The sequence below is a fragment of the Carettochelys insculpta genome, chromosome 2 (genome assembly GCF_033958435.1).
Source record: "Carettochelys insculpta isolate YL-2023 chromosome 2, ASM3395843v1, whole genome shotgun sequence".
Classification (NCBI taxonomy): domain Eukaryota; kingdom Metazoa; phylum Chordata; order Testudines; family Carettochelyidae; genus Carettochelys; species Carettochelys insculpta.
In genome coordinates this window covers 28,129,704-28,147,252 of record NC_134138.1, presented here as the reverse complement: position 1 = coordinate 28,147,252, position 17,549 = coordinate 28,129,704, and the positions used below count along the sequence as shown (strand labels likewise).

The window sequence follows — 17,549 nt, the reverse complement described above, 5'->3', positions numbered from 1 at the left end:
TATAGGAAGGTTTGAATTGTTGTGTATCCCTTTTATTTCTTTTGTCTGTTAAGCAGGAAAATACAAAAAATCATCACATAACATCCTTTAGAAGTTCACACACATTTTATTCTATTTTTTGGGGAAGTGGTTTGGTTAAGTTGAAACTATCTTTTCAGTCATAAACAGAATTTGTTTGGCTCAAATCAAGACATACATACATTTTTAGTAAGCTTCAGCTTGATTCTGCAGTCCTTATTTAAGCAAGAAATCTATACCCAGGCAAATAGTACTTGCATCAGCACTACTGCTGTTATGTTTAGCTTTGTGTGTCTTGAAAGCATGTTATTCTCTCTGGTGCTCTGGGACTGACATGGTTATGGCTGTGTATAACAACAAGAGTGCAATTTGTTGGCCTTGCTGGCAGCATTGTATGGTTCTTTCAGCAGACACATCAGAGTTGAGAATGGGTATAAAACCTGGCCTATGTCCTAAAACTGGAAGGGTGATTCTGGTACTGGTTGGAAGCTGAAACTAGACCAAATCAGACTAGAAATAAGTGTAGATTTTTAACAGTGAAGGTCATGATCCAGGAACAACATAGCCAGGGGAGAAGTCTTTAAATCCTTGTTTTTCTGGCTGTCATTCTGTTGCTCAAAAAGAAGAAATGAGTGTCATGAGCTGCGTCTACACGTGCACGCTACTTCGAAGTAGCGGCACCAACTTCGACGTTAGGCGGCGAGACGTCGAAGTCGCTAAGCTCATGAGGAGATAGGAATAGCGCCCTACTTCGACGTTCAACGTCGAAGTAGGGACTGTGTAGACGATCCGCGTCCCGCAACGTCGAAATTGCTGGGTCCTCCATGGCGGCCATCAGCTGGGGGGTTGAGAGATGCTCTCTCTCCAGCCCCTGCGGGGCTCTATGGTCACCGTGGGCAGCAGCCCTTAGCCCAGGGCTTCTGGCTGCTTCTGCGGCAGCTGGGGATCTATGCTGCAGGCACAGGGTCTGCAACCAGTTGTCAGCTCTGTGTATCTTGTGTTGTTTAGTGCAACTGTGTCTGGGAGGGGCCCTTTAAGGGAGCGGCTTGCTGTTGAGTCCGCCCTGTGACCCTGTCTGCAGCTGTGCCTGGCATCCCTATTTCGATGTGTGCTACTTTGACGTGTAGACGTTCCCTCGCTGAGCCTATTTCGATGTTGGGCTGAGCAACGTCGAAGTTGAACATCGACGTTGCCGGCCCTGGAGGACGTGTAGACGTTATTCATCGAAATAGACTATTTCGATGTTGGCTGCACGTGTAGACGTAGCCATGCTGTTCGGTATGGCGCACTTCTGACTAGACTGTCGAAGAAGGCAAACCCAAAGTGGTAGTGTACTCTTTAATTAGATTTTTACCAAGCCAAAAACAAAGGTGAAATCCTGGATCACTATAACCATCTTACCATAGAGTCACAGTCTCTTTAGACTGCACAGTTTATCTTGCCACCCGGGCAAATTGGACTTTGTGATAAATGGTAACCAAAAATCACGTAGTATTCAGGTTGCTTTTAGTCCCTTGAGACCAGTCACACTAAAGATAACACCCATAGCTAATCCTGTAATAAACTATCTAAAGGTTTATTAACTATGAACAAGAAAGAAGAGAGTTGTTTACAGATTAATGCTAGCAAACATAAATGAGTTGCAATCTAAATCATAAGAATGGCTGAGCTGTAGTGATCTATCAGTTCAAAGTGTCTGTCAGGATGGGCCAAAGAAGTAGCTCTGGAGAATCTCTGGCTTTGATTTGTTGCCTCTGGCCCGGTGAGAGTTCAGATAGGAAAAAAACCATTTTTTCTGGGTTTTTTTTGTTTTTTTGTTTTTTGTTTTAATGCCCTTTATTCAGCCTCCAAGTCCTAATGTCCTCTTAGAATTCAAAAGGATGGGTGGAAGCATTACAAAGCTTCACTGTGCAAAACCTGTAATGTGCCCAATACTGAGCTGACCGGGTTCATAGATTTTAAGGCCAGAAGGGAGCAGTAGGAACATCTAGTCTGACTTCCAGTATAACACAGGGGCCCTCCCACACTGACCTCTGCATCAAGCCAATTGTGACACTGGCAGGCCAGGTGCCGGCTCTTGCCAAGGCTGCAGACATTAGCTAAGAACTGGCAAACTTATAGCTGGAGACCAGATCAGTTCACATAAGTGTTAGTGTTGCTCTAAATAGGTATCAGTCTTATAAGAATGTATTTAGTGTTTAGACTAGGGGTCAGCAACCCCTGGCACGGGTACCAAGAGTGACACAAGTCAATATTCATTGGCACGCGAGGCAGGAGCTCTGCCCCACTCCTCCTCCCCCATGCAGCAAGGAGCTCAAAGCCAGGCCACCTGTGGATTAACCAAAGGTCAGCTAATGCTACCAACCACCGCCTAAAGAGTAACACACTTCATCTTTATTTATTAATGAAGCTGTTGAAAGTAGCACTATTAATGATTTTAAAAAGTATCACTGGCACTCTGACCATACAAAGAGGTCAAAAGGTCAAATTTTGGCACTCTGCATTGGAAAGGTTGCTGACCTCTGGTTTTGACTCTATAGAATGTTTGTATGTATATATCTGCAGATATGCATATGAATATAAATACCACTCTCAGATAAAAAAATAAGTCTCTCTCTTCCTTCTAGCTTAATAAGATGTACTTGATGCCTTTCACTTTTGCTGTTTTATTCTTTTCAGAATATCTTCTTATACCTTGAAGTTAGTGCCCTTGTAAGGCGATAAATAGACTCATTTACTGAAGGGAATGTTGGCTCAGGGTCATAGTTATAAATATCAGAAAACATTTCCAAAACTGGCATTAAAAGAGTACACAAATGGCTTCCAGATCTTTCTGAAATGTTGCTGAATAGAGTATTATTTTTTCAGTTGCAAGGACAACTACTATATCTACCAGCATTGCAACTACTAGTACTACAACCTCCAGACCCACAACAGCAGGTAAAAGAAATTAATGCCAATCAAATGTACTGCATTAGGCCCTGTACAAAAACACACCTAATTATTTTCTCAAATCAGTTTGATTCTAAGTATAGACTGCCTATTTATGATCATAATTTCTATAGCAAACTAAGCTTTATACAGATTTAATTAGCGCCAACAATAGGGGCATCATAAATAAATAAAACCATGGAGGGCATCTATATAATATTTATTGGTCCTCAAGATCAGTATCCGTTCATTCCTGGTAGCCTTTTTGGGCTCAGTTCTGTCCCTGTTGTGATCCTATTATTGTCAAACCCCCATAATTGTTTCTGTAGAAATGGTTGTGGCTGTTATTGTTTAGTGATAATTAATGCAAAATATTGTTGAGTGACACACTTCAAAAGGCACATTTTAAATGGGATCTATGACATTCTTTTGAGTTATGTTTGTTTTTGTTTTTAGTTTTTCGAACAGGAATCAGAAACCTTGTTATAGATGATGAAACCACATCAAGTTTGAGAGTGAAATGGGACATTTCAGACTACAATGTTCACCAGTTCAGAGTGACCTACCTCACTAGTAAAGGTGATCGTGCTGAGGAAGTGGTAAGAATGGGCTGTATACATTTTTTAATATGACTTAACAGAATCAGTTTTTTTAGTTTCAACCATGTGCTTTAATCCTGCTGGAGTTAGACTAAAATGTGTTTAAATGCTTCACAGAATAAGGAACAATTCTTATTGCACCTAGATGGGCCTTAGCTAACAGCTGCAGTGTTTGGCAATCCCTTTTAGATCAAGTGTGAACAAAATATTCTCCCACCCTCTATAGTGAAACCAGTCTTTGGATAGTAACCATGCAGTTAACATACCTGATCTAAGGATGTTTACAGAGAGGTAGTCATGTTAGCCTGTATCTTCACAAAACAAAAAAGCAGTCCTGTAGCAGTTTAAAGACTAACAAAATAAGTTATTAGGTGATGAGCTTTCATGGGGGAGACCCATTTTCCAGATCTGAAGAAGTGGGCCTGCCCCATGAAAGCTCATCACAAAATAACTTATTCTGTTAGTCTTTGAAGTGCTATAGGACTGGTATAAAGAATATTTGAAAGTTGTGTTGGTTCAAATATTTTGTACAGAATGCTAGTTCAAAAATGGAGGTATAGCTGTCTATCATCGGTAGATTCTTTTTGTACATTACTATCTTAGATATATGCAGTATATGCAGTGCCTTTTTTGTAAAAAAAACAAAAAAATGGAGGAGCTGTACCCAGCCAGCTCCCTGTCAACTCCCCTTCTCTCCCAGCTAATCCCATAGCTGGAGCTGCTGAGATGCAAGTACTCACAAAGAAAGCACTGGATATATATCTATAGATAGATAGATCCACTGATTAGTTATGAAGGGTAAATATCATCAACAATAGAGCATCACAATCATATTTAAAATGTAAACCAGTTCACTAGGAACAAATTGATATACAGAAGTGGGATAGGAATATTGTAGTGGAAATTGTATGTTTATAAAAGGATTTAAGAAGATAATAATCAACCTGCTTATGTTAATTATCTGGTGATAATCAACCTGCACCTGTTTCTGATGTTCTGCCCTTCCAGGTAATGGTACCTGGAAGACAAAACAATCTTCTTCTACAGCCACTGCTGCCGGATACCACATACAAAGTTACTGTCACTCCTGTCTATTCTGATGGTGAAGGAGTCAGTCTGTCATCTCCAGGAAAAACCTGTAAGTACAAATATTCTGTTTCTCAGCAGGCAGGAGGGTCAGAGTAAGAATTTTTTTCTTTTCTTTTTTTTTTTTCCCCAGTCCATGCAGGCATATGAGTTCAAGTTAAAACATAGGTTCAATTTTAAAGTGGAGTAAAGATGGTAAACATCTGACTGTTTTTCATCAAGTTTGAATATGTTGTGTGCTGTGACACTGTCTGGTAGTAAAAACTCATTGGGAGCCAAGCCAGTAATTTCTTGGCATGGTGGTCCACTAAGGAATCCAATTTCTATAGGAAATGATAATGATGGCACAGGTGACATTCAACAGTTTTTAGTCAGTGGTAAATCAATGCCCCAGCCATTATGACTTTGGAGAGATTTCTTTTGGATGAGATATTTTTTAAAAGATCCTGACCATTTGCAGTCATCAAAAACCTTATGGAACTTTTCATAAGAATTGTTATATTCGTTCTAGCCAACATGCCAACACGTCACTACATTTTCTCTAATCAAATCCATCCTGCAGTTAAAATGGAAAAAAAACAGACCTACTGTGCACTGTTAAACAGCTGGCATGTTCTACCTGTTATTTCAGTGATGGATGATATTATCTCTGTGTATAATTTGTGTATCACTTTCAAGCATATATGTACTTTAAGTATATGAATAGTTCGATTGCCTTAAGTTTAGCAAGTGCACAAGCATTTACACAATCAAGGCACAAATTTGTAAAGTACCTTGGGATACTTTTGAGCTGAAAGGAAATATATACATGAAAGATAATTATCCCTGAGTATGGATTTGAAATTATAATACATATGTGATAGAGACAACAGTTCAAGTTAATCCTTTCTATAAGTCATTGCTATGATTCAACGGGCCCAGTTTGTCTCTTGGACACATGGCTGTGGCTCCTCTGGACTTTTGGGAGTTGTACCTGTGTATTTTGGGGTAGAATTGGTGCTCTTATCTAGACTTATGTGCAATCTGGGTTATTATTTATATGCATGTCTACATTTTATACACGTGCTTGCAATAGATGCAGATATGGAAGCTCACAATTTGTTTTGCTTTTAGTGCCTCTTTCTGCCCCCAGAAATTTAAGGGTCTCAGATGAGTGGTACAACCGATTACGTATTAGCTGGGATGCCCCTCCATCACCAACAATGGGTTACAGGATTGTGTACAAGCCTATCAATAGTGAGTTTTCAAGACTGGTTGTTTTGACTTCTATTTTTATTTGTTCAGTTTTCAATGCTATTACTAAAAGTCAAGCTTAAAACAAAAAACTGTAAGACATATAACTCTAAACCTGAAAGCCGATAGAGATACATTTTTCAAAGCAGTTCACAGAGATTTAGATCCCATTTTTCAAAGTGCCTTGTTATTGTGAATATCATAATTTTTGGATTCCGAACTGTAGATATGTAGGACGCCTAACATAAGACTTGATTCACTGTTGGCCAAGCTACTTCCCCTCATTCAAATCTCTGTGGAAAAAGCATTTATTTCATTATGACCATAAGAATTGAGTTTACTACTGTAATGGAGAGCAAATAAAAATCAAAAACACTCCAGGGGCTGAATTCTAAGCTGTATGCTAAAGTGTGTGCAGTAAGCAGTGAGTACTGCTATGATAGAAGCCACATTCTCAGCCAGCTCTTTGTCCTGGTGCCAGTTCTACAATGTTCCTGTCCCCAGTATTGTTTAGTGCAGCCTGAATTGCTTTAAATGATGCAGGCTTGCAATGGACCTCTAGGGACTTGTTTTGTGGGTGGGGAACCCTAGATCCTGTTATGAATCCAAGCCAAGGGATTCTTCAGCTGCCCATTGAGGGCAGGGCTGAATCCACTTTGTTCTAATGGGCAGCACAAAAAGGGGCTTCACAGGTGCCAATGTTGATCCATAGATAAATGCCACTGTTGGATTCCTCAATGTGTGCTGACTTCCACGTGGCTGTCTTAGACTGTAAGCTGTCCTGGTTGTGGAGTGTCTTCAGTTTTGTGTACAGCATTGAGTGCACCACTGGGCCTAAGGAAGGAATAATAAAGCAATGTGTCTAGGATAAACCTATTTGAGTGCAGATTATGATATTTGTTTACTGCCTACTAATTTGTTTAATTACAAGGTATTCTGTATTTTTTTCAGTCCCTGGACCAGCACTAGAGACCTTTGTGGGAGATGATATTAACACCATTCTCATTCTCAATCTGTTTGGTGGAACTGAGTATAGTGTTAAAGTCTTTGCTTCATACTCGACTGGCTTCAGTGATGCCCTTTCAGGCACAGCCAAAACATGTAAGAATGATTTCCTGCTTTCCAGATCAATGCAGACCTTTTTTCCATTGTAACTTCACCTTCACACAACTCCCTGAATGAATTCTCACGTGGAATTCTTTTCCTCTTCTGTGTATTTCAAACTAGTTGTTTGCTGAAAGAAAAAGCCTTTTCTCATCAGATAGCATAGATCTTAAAAGATTTGCTGCTGGAGTTAACACGAAACAGGTCATAAAGTAGATATAATTTATTATCATTCAACTCTAGTAACTATACATTTGCTTAATGAAGTCTGTTTTCTTTTCTCTGATCTGTCAATCCCTTGAAATCATCTGAGTTAGGTTTTACATCATGGAAACCTTAACCTTAATTTCAGCTTTGACAACAGTTACATCAGTAAGATTTTTGCTTTTAACTGAATTACAGTAAACCCTTGAGATATGTGGAAGTTGTATTTCTACTCAAATTTTCACACAAGTTGCAGGGAAGATGGAAACCAGGCTGGCTCCCAGCTACACTGGGCTTGTAGGAGCCAGGAAACTGATCAGCCCACCAGGTCATGTGCTGGTCAGTTTCCTGGGTCCCATAAGCAGTGGGGAGATGGGAACCAAGTGGCAACCTGGTTCACAGCTCCCCGCTGCTAGTGGGACCCAGAAAAATGACAAGCTTATGGCTGGTCAGTGTCCCGGTTCCTGCCAACTCAGAGCAGCTGGAAGCCTGGCTGCTACTTGGTTCCCAGCTCCCTGCCACTTGTGCGGGGGGACCCAGGAAACTGACCAGCCATGAGCTGGCCAGTTTCATGGGTCCTGCAAGTGGCAGGGATCTGGGAACGGGGCAGCAGCCTGGCTCCCCTCCACTTGCAGAGCCAGGAAACTGACCAGGACTGCAGCCTTGGTCGGTTTACTGGATCCAGCCAGTGGAGGAGAGCTGGTAACCAGGGGCAGCCTGGCTCCCCACTGCCTTCCACTCCTTGGACCCAGGAAACTGACCAGCCTACCAGGGCTGGTCAGTTTCCTAGCTGCTTCTCCCTTCCTTCCCCAAGCCACACAGCTGTCAGTGGTGCCACTGGGGGAAGGCAGGGAGTAGGGGCTCCTAGTCTGCCTAGCTCATCATCATCATCAATAATCATGGGCTTAGCACCCATTGGTGTCTGATGCCTCTCTCACTATTTCCTTCCATCTTTCCCTGTCAATGTGGAGTGGCTTAGTTTCTGTACTCTAGCTCCACACCAGTCTACTGTATCATCTACCCATTCTCTTTGGGGTCTGCCTATTCAAACCGTCCATTATGCCAAATACCAGGGTCTTGATTTTTCATTCATTGTTCATTCTGCAAATATTCCCAAATACCTGTAACTTGCGTTGTATAACCTTCTGCTGTAGAAAAACAAAAAAGCAGTCATGGAGCACTTTAAAGACTAACAAAATAATTTATTAGGTGATGAGCTTTCATGAGATAGACCCATTTCTTCAGATCATAGCCTTGCTAGAACAGACCCAATAGAAAAACCACAGGGGTCCAAAAATTGTTATCAAGGTTGACAAATCAGAAGAGCAGAGGGACGGAGGGGGGTGCGGCGGCGGAGTTAAGAGTTAGATAAAACATCAAAGTATGTAAAAGAGTCCTTATAATGGGTCAGGTAATTGCTGTCCCTGTTGAAACCGCGTGTTAATAGGTCAAATTTGAATATGAACATTAGTTCTGAGCATTCTCCCTGCGGACAGTTGTTAAAGTCTCTTTTCAATAGAACACAAATTCTCAGGTCTTTAACAGAATGGCCCACTCCATTAAAATGCTGGCTGACAGGTTTGTGTATTTGGATATTTTTGGTGTCTGTTCTATGTCAATTCATTCTTTGTCAAAGAGTGTTTGCAGTCTGTCCTATATACATGGTGTGTGGGCATTGTTGGCACGTGATGGCATATATGATGTTAGTTAAGGAACCGGAGGAATGGGCCCGTGATTCTGTAATTAACATGGTTAGGTCCAGTGAGGATATCTCCTGAATAGATATTTGGACAAAGTTGTCAATGGGGCTTGTTGCAAAGAAAAGTTCCAGGATTAATATTATTGTGGTAGGTTCTTTCAGCTGTATCTTCCTGTATAATTCCTTGTTGGTGACCTTCTGCATCCATCCTTTTCTCAGGATTTTTCTATAACGACTCCTGAATGCCAATATCCTTCTCTTTGGCCGTGTCTACACGTACCCCAAACTTCGAAATGGCCACGCAAATGGCCATTTCGAAGTTTACTAATGAAGCGCTGAAATGCATATTCAGCGCTTCATTAGCATGTGGGCGGCAGCGGCGCTTCGAAATTGACGCGCCTTGCCGCCGCGCGGCGCATCCAGACGGGGCTCCTTTTCGAAAGGATCCCGCCTACTTCGAAGTCCCCTTATTCCCATGAGCTGATGGGAATAAGGGGACTTCGAAGTTGGCGTGGTCCTTTCGAAAAGGAGCCCCGTCTGGACGCGCCGCGCGGCGGCAAGGCGCGTCAATTTCGAAGCGCCGCTGCCGCCCACATGCTAATGAAGCGCTGAATATGCATTTCAGCGCTTCATTAGTAAACTTCGAAATGGCCATTTGCGTGGCCATTTCGAAGTTTGGGGTACGTGTAGACATAGCCTCTGAATCTTTTGTTATCACCCATGTCTCACATCTGTGCAACATGCTGCTGCATATGCATGTTTTCAAGATGCTCAGCTTCATTACTAAGCTAATTGCTTTGCTTTTCCAGATCTTATCCATCCCCTTCAAACTCACTGTTGCTTTTACTATTCTGGTCACTGTTTCCTTCTTACAGTCTAGATCATGTGTTAAGTTGCTCCCCACATATGTGAACTTCTCTATATTCTCTAGTTCAGTCCCATCTACACTGATCTTCTTTCCTATTTCCTTATCTCCAAGTACCATTATTTTTGTTTTACCAATGCTTGCGGGCAGCTAGGCAGGCTAAAAGCCTTCTCCCTGACTTCCCTCAGTGGCGCTGCTGTCAGGCTGACAATCACGTGACTGGGAGAAGCAGAGAGAAGGGGCTCTTAGCCTGCCCAGATGCTCGCAGCTGCAGGCAGCTAGGCAGGCTGACAACCACAGAGGAGCTTCATCCTGTGCTTAACTCGTGTTAAAGCGAGTTACGCGCAACTTGAAGCTGCATATTTTGAGGGTTTACTGTATTAACAGCTTATTGGTCCTTATCAAAGTTCAGATCTGTGAACTCCGGATTTAGATACTTTCTGCTTCTTTTCTTTATTATATATTCTTTTTGGAATTACTTTTGCTGCAGGCTTTTGCATTACAAGTATTTCTTTAAAATTCATTAATAAAGGCGGCCACTCTTTCACATTTTCTTCTGATTTTTCGATAATAATATTGCAGCATTTTATTGTATCTTGGCATTTTTATTGTAGCAGTGACAATTTGTTTTTGTATTGAATTGCAGTGTACCTGGGAGTGACAAATCTGGATGCACATCAGGTGCGCATGACTAGTATTTGTACCCAATGGCAGATTCACAGACATGCTACTGCATACAGGATTGTTATAGAATCTCTTGTTGGTAAGTTAGCACATCGTTCTGTATTCGGCATCTGGAGTGCTGTTTGTGGAGACCCGGAGGACTGGATTTAGATGGAATGTGCAAACAAAATGTTCACTCCTACAAATAGTGAAGTTGTAAAAATAATTGAATGTCAGCATTTAAAATAAGTGGAGAAAAGCAGAAGTACACAGAAACTGGAAATGAATGATCTACAAAAGATTTGCTGGTACAGTTTCCTTCAGATAAAATTGTGGGTAGTTTTCCTCATTATCTGAGCCTTCAAAGCGCTGTCCCCTCAAAGATGCATAGTCCTTATCCTCACAACCCTGTACTTTTCTCTGTAGCTCCACAGGCTTCATCTCATTCCCTTGGCTGGCACTACCTATAATCTAGTAGGAGATTCAAAAGCCTCCTTCTCCTTCTCTGCCCCCAGCTTTGTCAGAACTGCCCATTCCCAATGTTGTCTCTTCAAACCCATTGTTCTCCAGCTTCCATATAAATCACCTGCTTGGGTTTGTTTACCCTCCCATGCTGTAGCAAAAAGATCTAGACACACTCCTCCTCTAGATTCCTTATCTGCTGGTTCCAGCCCATTGGATTGTATTGGAGTAGGCATATAGGCAAGTTCACACAAAGAATAGAGGATCAGGAGCAGTGCAATTGGTGACTTCATAAAGACACAGAAGGGAGAGTGGACCTCCTATCCACTTAGATCTCATAATTTCAGACCTCCAGACTCTTGTGGGAAGAGAGCTATGGTGGATGATCAGTGAGCTTTATCATATCAAATGGGGTTCAGAGGGGCTATAACTGTATGCAAACTAATTTGCTCACTGTCTTGTTATGGAGAAAATCACTTTGCTTGCACAGCATGACACCCTTGAAAAATTTGAATTACTTGAGAAGTGCAGCTGGTAAGACCTAATCAACTTAACTAAAGACAACATGGACGGTAGTTGCAAATTTTATGTAAAAAAGTGACCCTTGTATTGTACAGTTGATGAATTCAGATAACTTTTATCTGAAGGCCTGAAATACAGACAAGATGTTTTATAACAAAGATCTTCATTAGCACAAGGCAGTATGGATTTCCTTCTTACTTGGGAATTAGCCTAAATTCTGCTTCCTCAGTGCTTGTTCATTATTATGTAGGACTGCAGGCATACCTGTAACCTATCCCAAGAGCCTTAATTTGAGAACAAACAAGAGGGCTGTTCAAATAGCTTCTTGTTAACATCTGCCATGAAGAGCTTTCATTGTCCAGCTTGTTCTCCATCTCATTCAACCAATTGTCAATTATCTTCAGAGCATTGCCACTCATTCTAATATGCATAAAATGTTTTCTACATGGCAACAATTGGGACCTATTGGCACTATTAGTGAATACTGTACAGTAAACCCTTGAGTTATGTGGGGGTTGTGTTTCTGCAACCCCTGCGTAACTTGAATTTTCCTGCAAATCAAGGGGAGATGGGAACCAAGCTGTAGGACTGGTCAGTTTCCTGGCTCCCAGAGTGGCAGAGATCTGGGCACCAGGGGGCAGCCTAGTTCCCATCTCCCCCTGCTTGCCACTTGCCACTTGCCATTTGCGGGACCCAGGAAAATGACCAGCTGGTCAGTTTTCCAGGTCCTGCAAGTAGTGGGAGCTGGGAACCAGGCATCAGTTTGGATCCCAGCTCCCCTACACTTGCAGAGAGGGAAACTGAGCAGGGCAACAGCCCTGGTAAGTTTCCTTGCTCCAAGGAGCAGAGGGGAGCCGGGAGCCAGGCTGCTTCTGGTTCCTGGCTCCCCTCCACTGGCTAGAGCCAGGAAACTAACCATGATTGCTGCCCTGTTCAGTTTCTCAGCTCTGCAAGCGGAGGGGATCCAGGAGCCAGGCTGCAGCCTGGTTCCCAACTCTCCACCATTCTGGAGACCAGGAAATTGCTCTTGTCAGGGGTGGCAGTCTGATTCACAGATGCTGTCCCTGGCAGGAGCGGGGAAGAGCCTGGAAAAAACTTGATTGCACGTATCTCGAGGGTTCAAGAACATAAGAACGGCCATACTGGGTCAGACCAAAGGTCCATCCAGCCCAGTATCCTGTCTGCTGACAGTGGCCAGTGCCAGGTGCCCCAGAGGAGGTGAACCGAAGACAATGATCAAGCGATTTGTCTCCTGCCATCTGTCTCCAGCCTTTGACTAAAGGCTAGGGGCACCATACTTTACCCTTGACTAATAGCCATTTATGGACCTAACCTCCAAAAATTTATCAAGCTCTTTTTTAAACTCTGTTAGAGTGCTGGCCTTCACAGCCTCCTCTGGCAAGGAGTTCCAGAGGTTGACTGTGCGCTGTGTGAAGAAAAATTTCCTTTTATTAGTTTTGAACCTCCTACCCATTAATTTCATTTGGTGTCCTCTAGTTCTTATATTATGGGAACAAGTAAATAACTTTCCAATATTCACTGTCTCCACACCATTCATGATTTTATATACCTCTATCATATCACCCCTCAATCTCCTCTTTTCCAGACTGAAAAGTCCCAGTCTCTCTAGCCTCTCCTCATATGGGACCCTTTCCAAACCCTTAATCATTTTAGTTGCCCTTTTCTGAACTTTTTCTAACGCCAGTATATCTTTTTTGAGGTGAGAAGACCACATCTGCACGCAGTACTCAAGATGTGGGCGTACCATAGTTTTATATAGGGGAAGTATGATATTCTTTGTCTTATTCTCTATCCCTTTTTTAATAATTCCTAACATCCTATTTGCTTTACTGACTGCCGTTGCACACTGTGTGCGTGTTTTCAGAGAACTATCCACTATAATCCCAAGATCCCTTTCTTGATCTGTTGTATCTAAATTTGCCCCCATCACATTGTATGTATAATTGGGGTTATTTTTCCCAATGTGCATTACCTTACACTTACCCACATTAAATTTCATTTGCCATTTTGCTGCCCAATCACTCAGTTTGCTGAGATCTTTTTGAAGTTCTTCACAATCTACTTTGGTTTTGACTATACTGAACAGCTTGGTATCATCTGCAAACTTTGCCACCTCACTGCTTACCCCTTTCTCTAGATCATTGATGAACAAGTTGAACAGGATTGGTCCCAGGACTGACCCTTGGGGAACACCACTAGTTACCCTCCTCCCTGGTGAAAATTTACCATTTATTCCAACCCTTTGTTTCCTGTCTTTTAACCAGTTTCCAATCCATGAAAGGATCTTTCCTCCTATTCCATGACCACCTAATTTACATAAGAGCCTTTGGTGAGGGACCTTGTCAAGGCTTTCTGGAAATCTAAGTATATTATGTCCACTGGATCCCCCCTGGCCGCATGTTTGTTAACCCCTTCAAAGAACTCTAATAGATTAGTAAGACACGACTTCCCTCTACAGAAACCATGCTGACTTTTGCCCAACAAATCATGTTCTTCTACGTGTCTGACAATTTTATTCCTTACTATTGTTTCTACTAATTTGCCTGGTACTGACGTTAGACTTACCAGTCTGTAATTGCTAGGGTCTCCTCTAGAGCCCTTTTTAAATATTGGCGTTATATTAGCTGTCTTCCAGTCATTGGGTACCGAAGCTGATTTAAAGGATAGGTTACAAATCACCATTTATAGCTCTGCAATTTCACAGAGTTCTTTCAGAACCCTTGGGTGAATGCCATCTGGTCCTGGAGACTTGTTACTGTTTAGCTTATCAGTTAGTTCCAAAACCTCTTCTACTGACCCTTCAATCTGGGACAGTTCCTCGGATTTGTCACCTACAAAGGACGGCTCAGATTTGGGAACCTCTGTAATATCCTCAGCCGTGAAGACTTAAGCAAAGAAATCATTTAGTTTCTCTGCAATGGCGTTATCTTCCTTGGTTGCTCCTTTTATATCTCTATCGTCTAGGGGTCCCACTGCTTTTTTAGCGGTCTTCCTGCTTCTAATGTACTTAAAAACATTTTACCATTGTTTTTTGAATTTATGGCTAACTGTTCCTCAAAATCTTTTTTTGGCTTTTCTTATTGCATTTTTGCACTTAATTTGGCAGTGTTTATGTTCCTTTCTATTTTCCTCACTAGGATTTGACTTCCACTTTTTAAAAGATGCCTTTTTATCTCTCACTGCCTCTCTTACATGGTTGTTAAGCCACGGTGGCTCTTTTTTAGGTCTCTTACTGAGTTTTTTAATTTGGGGTATACGTTTAAGTTTACTGTATAGAACGTGTAGTATAGTATCTTTCATTTCCCCATAACTCCTCTTCTTCTCTCATGGATGCTTACGTCTACTGAAAGCTTTGCTTGCGGTATTAAAACATCCATCACCATGTTTTCATGCCCATGCTTTCTCCAGTGGCCATAGAGTCATTCCCTCTTCCAGTAAGAATTAAACAGAATTTCCTTCAAGGCTCTTCAGCTCAATTAATATTGATTATTCATCAGCTAAAGAGGTTACTGGTCAGGTCTTTCCTGCAATTTATGAATACACTAGAAGTTCAGAGAGAAAGATGCGCACACTGAGAATGAACTCTGATTCCAGACTACAGCACAATTCTCATTGTCTTGACCCAAAGCCCACTGAAGCGAATGTGAGTATTCCTGTTAACTTAAAAGTAGGGTGACCAACCATCCCGTATTTGGCGAGATGGTTCCATATTTGGTGCCAAAAAGGCATCCGTACTTATTTTTTAAAAGGGATGGATTGTTCCATATTTAGGCCCTTGTGGGGTGGGGGCAGGAGCACCCACGACTGCTGCTTTCCCAGGGCTCTGGGACCAGGAGCGCCCCCGGCCGCTGCTTTGCCAGGGCTCCAGGGCCAGGAGCGCCCATGGCTGCCACTTCCCTGGGGCTCCTGTAGCGGGAGGGCTGGTGGCTGCCACTTACCTGGGGCTGAGGGGGGGGTGGGCACCAGCTCCATGGGGCTTGGTGAAGCCGGAAGGAGCCGCCCCTCCCCCAGTATCTCTCTGTCCTGTATTTGGGACAGAAAGATATGGTTGCCCTGCTTAAAAGACATTTGGATCAGAGCTTTAATGCACAGAGGGTGAATCTGCCAGATACCACTTGAATTTTAGATAAGCATTATTGAGATTGGTGAACATTAAATAGTGCCTGGACCTTTTGGTGGGTCTCTCTTCACAGGGATGAATTTCATATAGACCAAAGGCAGCATGTGGCTCAAAATGATTAATAAATAGAGTGTTCATATAGCTGCTTTATTTTCTGTCACATTCCCTTCCAGTTTCAGGCCATTTTATTCTCCATTTATTTGGTAAAATGACAGATAAATTTCTTCTCTTCTGGTTCCTTTTATAATTCCAGATGGGAAAAAGAAAGAAGTGACTGTTGGTGGAGGAACACCTAGACATTGCTTCTTTGAGCTCACACCTGGCACTGAGTATAAAATCAGTGTCTATGCACAGCTACAGGAGTCAGAGGGCCCTGCTGTAAGCATCATGGAAACAACACGTAAGTGAAGTGTCTTAAAGTGCAGCCCCCTCAGGACAACCTTGGGTTTTTCCTTGGTAGGCGCAAGAGGCTGGAACCAATGTACAGTAAAGGCAACGAAGGGTCCTGGGGCACCTTATAGACTAACAGAAAAGTTTAGAGCATGAGCTTTCGTGAGTTAACTCACTTCTTCAGATGCGGATTGTTAACTCATGAAAGCTCATGCTCTAAACTTTTCTGTTAGTCTATAAGGTGCCACAGGACCCTTCGTTGCTGCTACAGATCCAGACTAACACGGCTACCTCTCTGATACTTGATAATGTACAGTAAAGGGATTTTGGTTTTTTTTTTTTCCTCTCTCTCTTTCATTGGGGTTTCTAATTGTTCTTTCCCTGATTGTGCTCAAAGGGTTGCTTCTTCCAGAGCACTCTCAAACATAGCTATGCATTTCTCTCAGGAGCTCATAACCACACACAGGAATGGGGTAGCCAACACAGGCCTCTGACAAAGAGGGAGAAGGATAGTTTAGCCCAGTTCACAAATGGTCCTTTTTGGCTGTAAAATCAATGACGCTGTAAAGAGGCCTTCAGAACATGGCAGCAGAGAAAATCAAAGGGCACGAAATACAGAGAAGTGCTCAAAGATTCAGATCGTTGACGTTGTCATTGGGAAAGATTTTCAAAAGTGCCTCACTGGATGAAAGTCATTGAACCTGGACTTATAGGTCACTGAGATACTATTGAAAATTGTGCCCTTTATTATTTCTCGGTGGGGATAAAGTTAGCTAGATGCCTCACAAACATCTGAAGGTCCCATCTCTGATGAGCTTACAATGTAGAGAAACAAAACAAAGAATAAAGGGAAGAAAATCAAATACTTTGTTTTATAGTTTATTCTTTCTCTTCTCTCTGCTCCCTGTCTCACCTTCAACAAGCCTGTCAACAGGAATTCTGGGCCATAGGACAGAATAATCAGTGGACCTCATATCCCTCCATCAGCCGGAGCTACAAACCCAGAGAAACTCCTAGTGCCAACCCTCTATCAGAGGACCTCCTGGCCACCCACAGTCCGATCCTGCACCTGCTGGAGAAGTCCTGCCTCAGCTGCTACTGTGCCCCTCCTCCTTTCCCCAGACCCTGCCAGCTATACTTACTACTTGCCTGCCCTGGAACCTGCAAGGGACATATCAGAAACATCTTTGAAGAGATGCTTTTCACCAGGGCATGATGGACCTGGGGAAGGGAAGGAAGGCACAGCTGCAGCTGATCCAGGCTCCTCTGGCCAGGGAGAGGGCATTTGGGGCTTCACTGGGCAGGAGAGGCCTGTGTGTTTGTGTGTGATGGCTCAGGCTGTAGTGGGGAAGGAGCGGAGCCAGGGACTAGCCTCCTCCAAAGCAGCTCCATCTGTTGCCCACATGCCCAGGCCTGCGGCCTGCTTGAGCAATTTAGAAGGGATTGGCAGGATTCCTGGCTGCTGCTACCATGACAATGGCTGGATTCCCCAGTCTCCTTTAAATCACTCAGGCTACGTCTACACGTGAAGCCTACATCGAAGTAGCCTATTTCGATGAGTAACGTCTACACGTCCTCCAGGGCTGGCAACGTCGATGTTCAACTTCGACGTTGGGCAGCACCACATCGAAA

General features: G+C 42.8%; 1 protein-coding gene across 3 annotated transcripts in view; it reads left to right on the top strand.

Annotated features, from left to right (window-relative positions):
• The window catches only part of COL14A1 (collagen type XIV alpha 1 chain), a 195,452-nt gene that overhangs the window by 85,338 nt on the left and 92,565 nt on the right, over positions 1-17,549 (top strand). For all 3 annotated transcript variants that reach the window (XM_074986728.1, XM_074986726.1, XM_074986727.1), the window contains 7 exons: positions 2,887-2,958; positions 3,406-3,548; positions 4,557-4,686; positions 5,748-5,870; positions 6,819-6,968; positions 10,386-10,502; positions 15,781-15,927. In XM_074986728.1, coding sequence (XP_074842829.1) covers positions 2,887-2,958; positions 3,406-3,548; positions 4,557-4,686; positions 5,748-5,870; positions 6,819-6,968; positions 10,386-10,502; positions 15,781-15,927 — 882 coding nt within the window. The remainder of the gene's footprint in view (positions 1-2,886; positions 2,959-3,405; positions 3,549-4,556; positions 4,687-5,747; positions 5,871-6,818; positions 6,969-10,385; positions 10,503-15,780; positions 15,928-17,549) is intronic.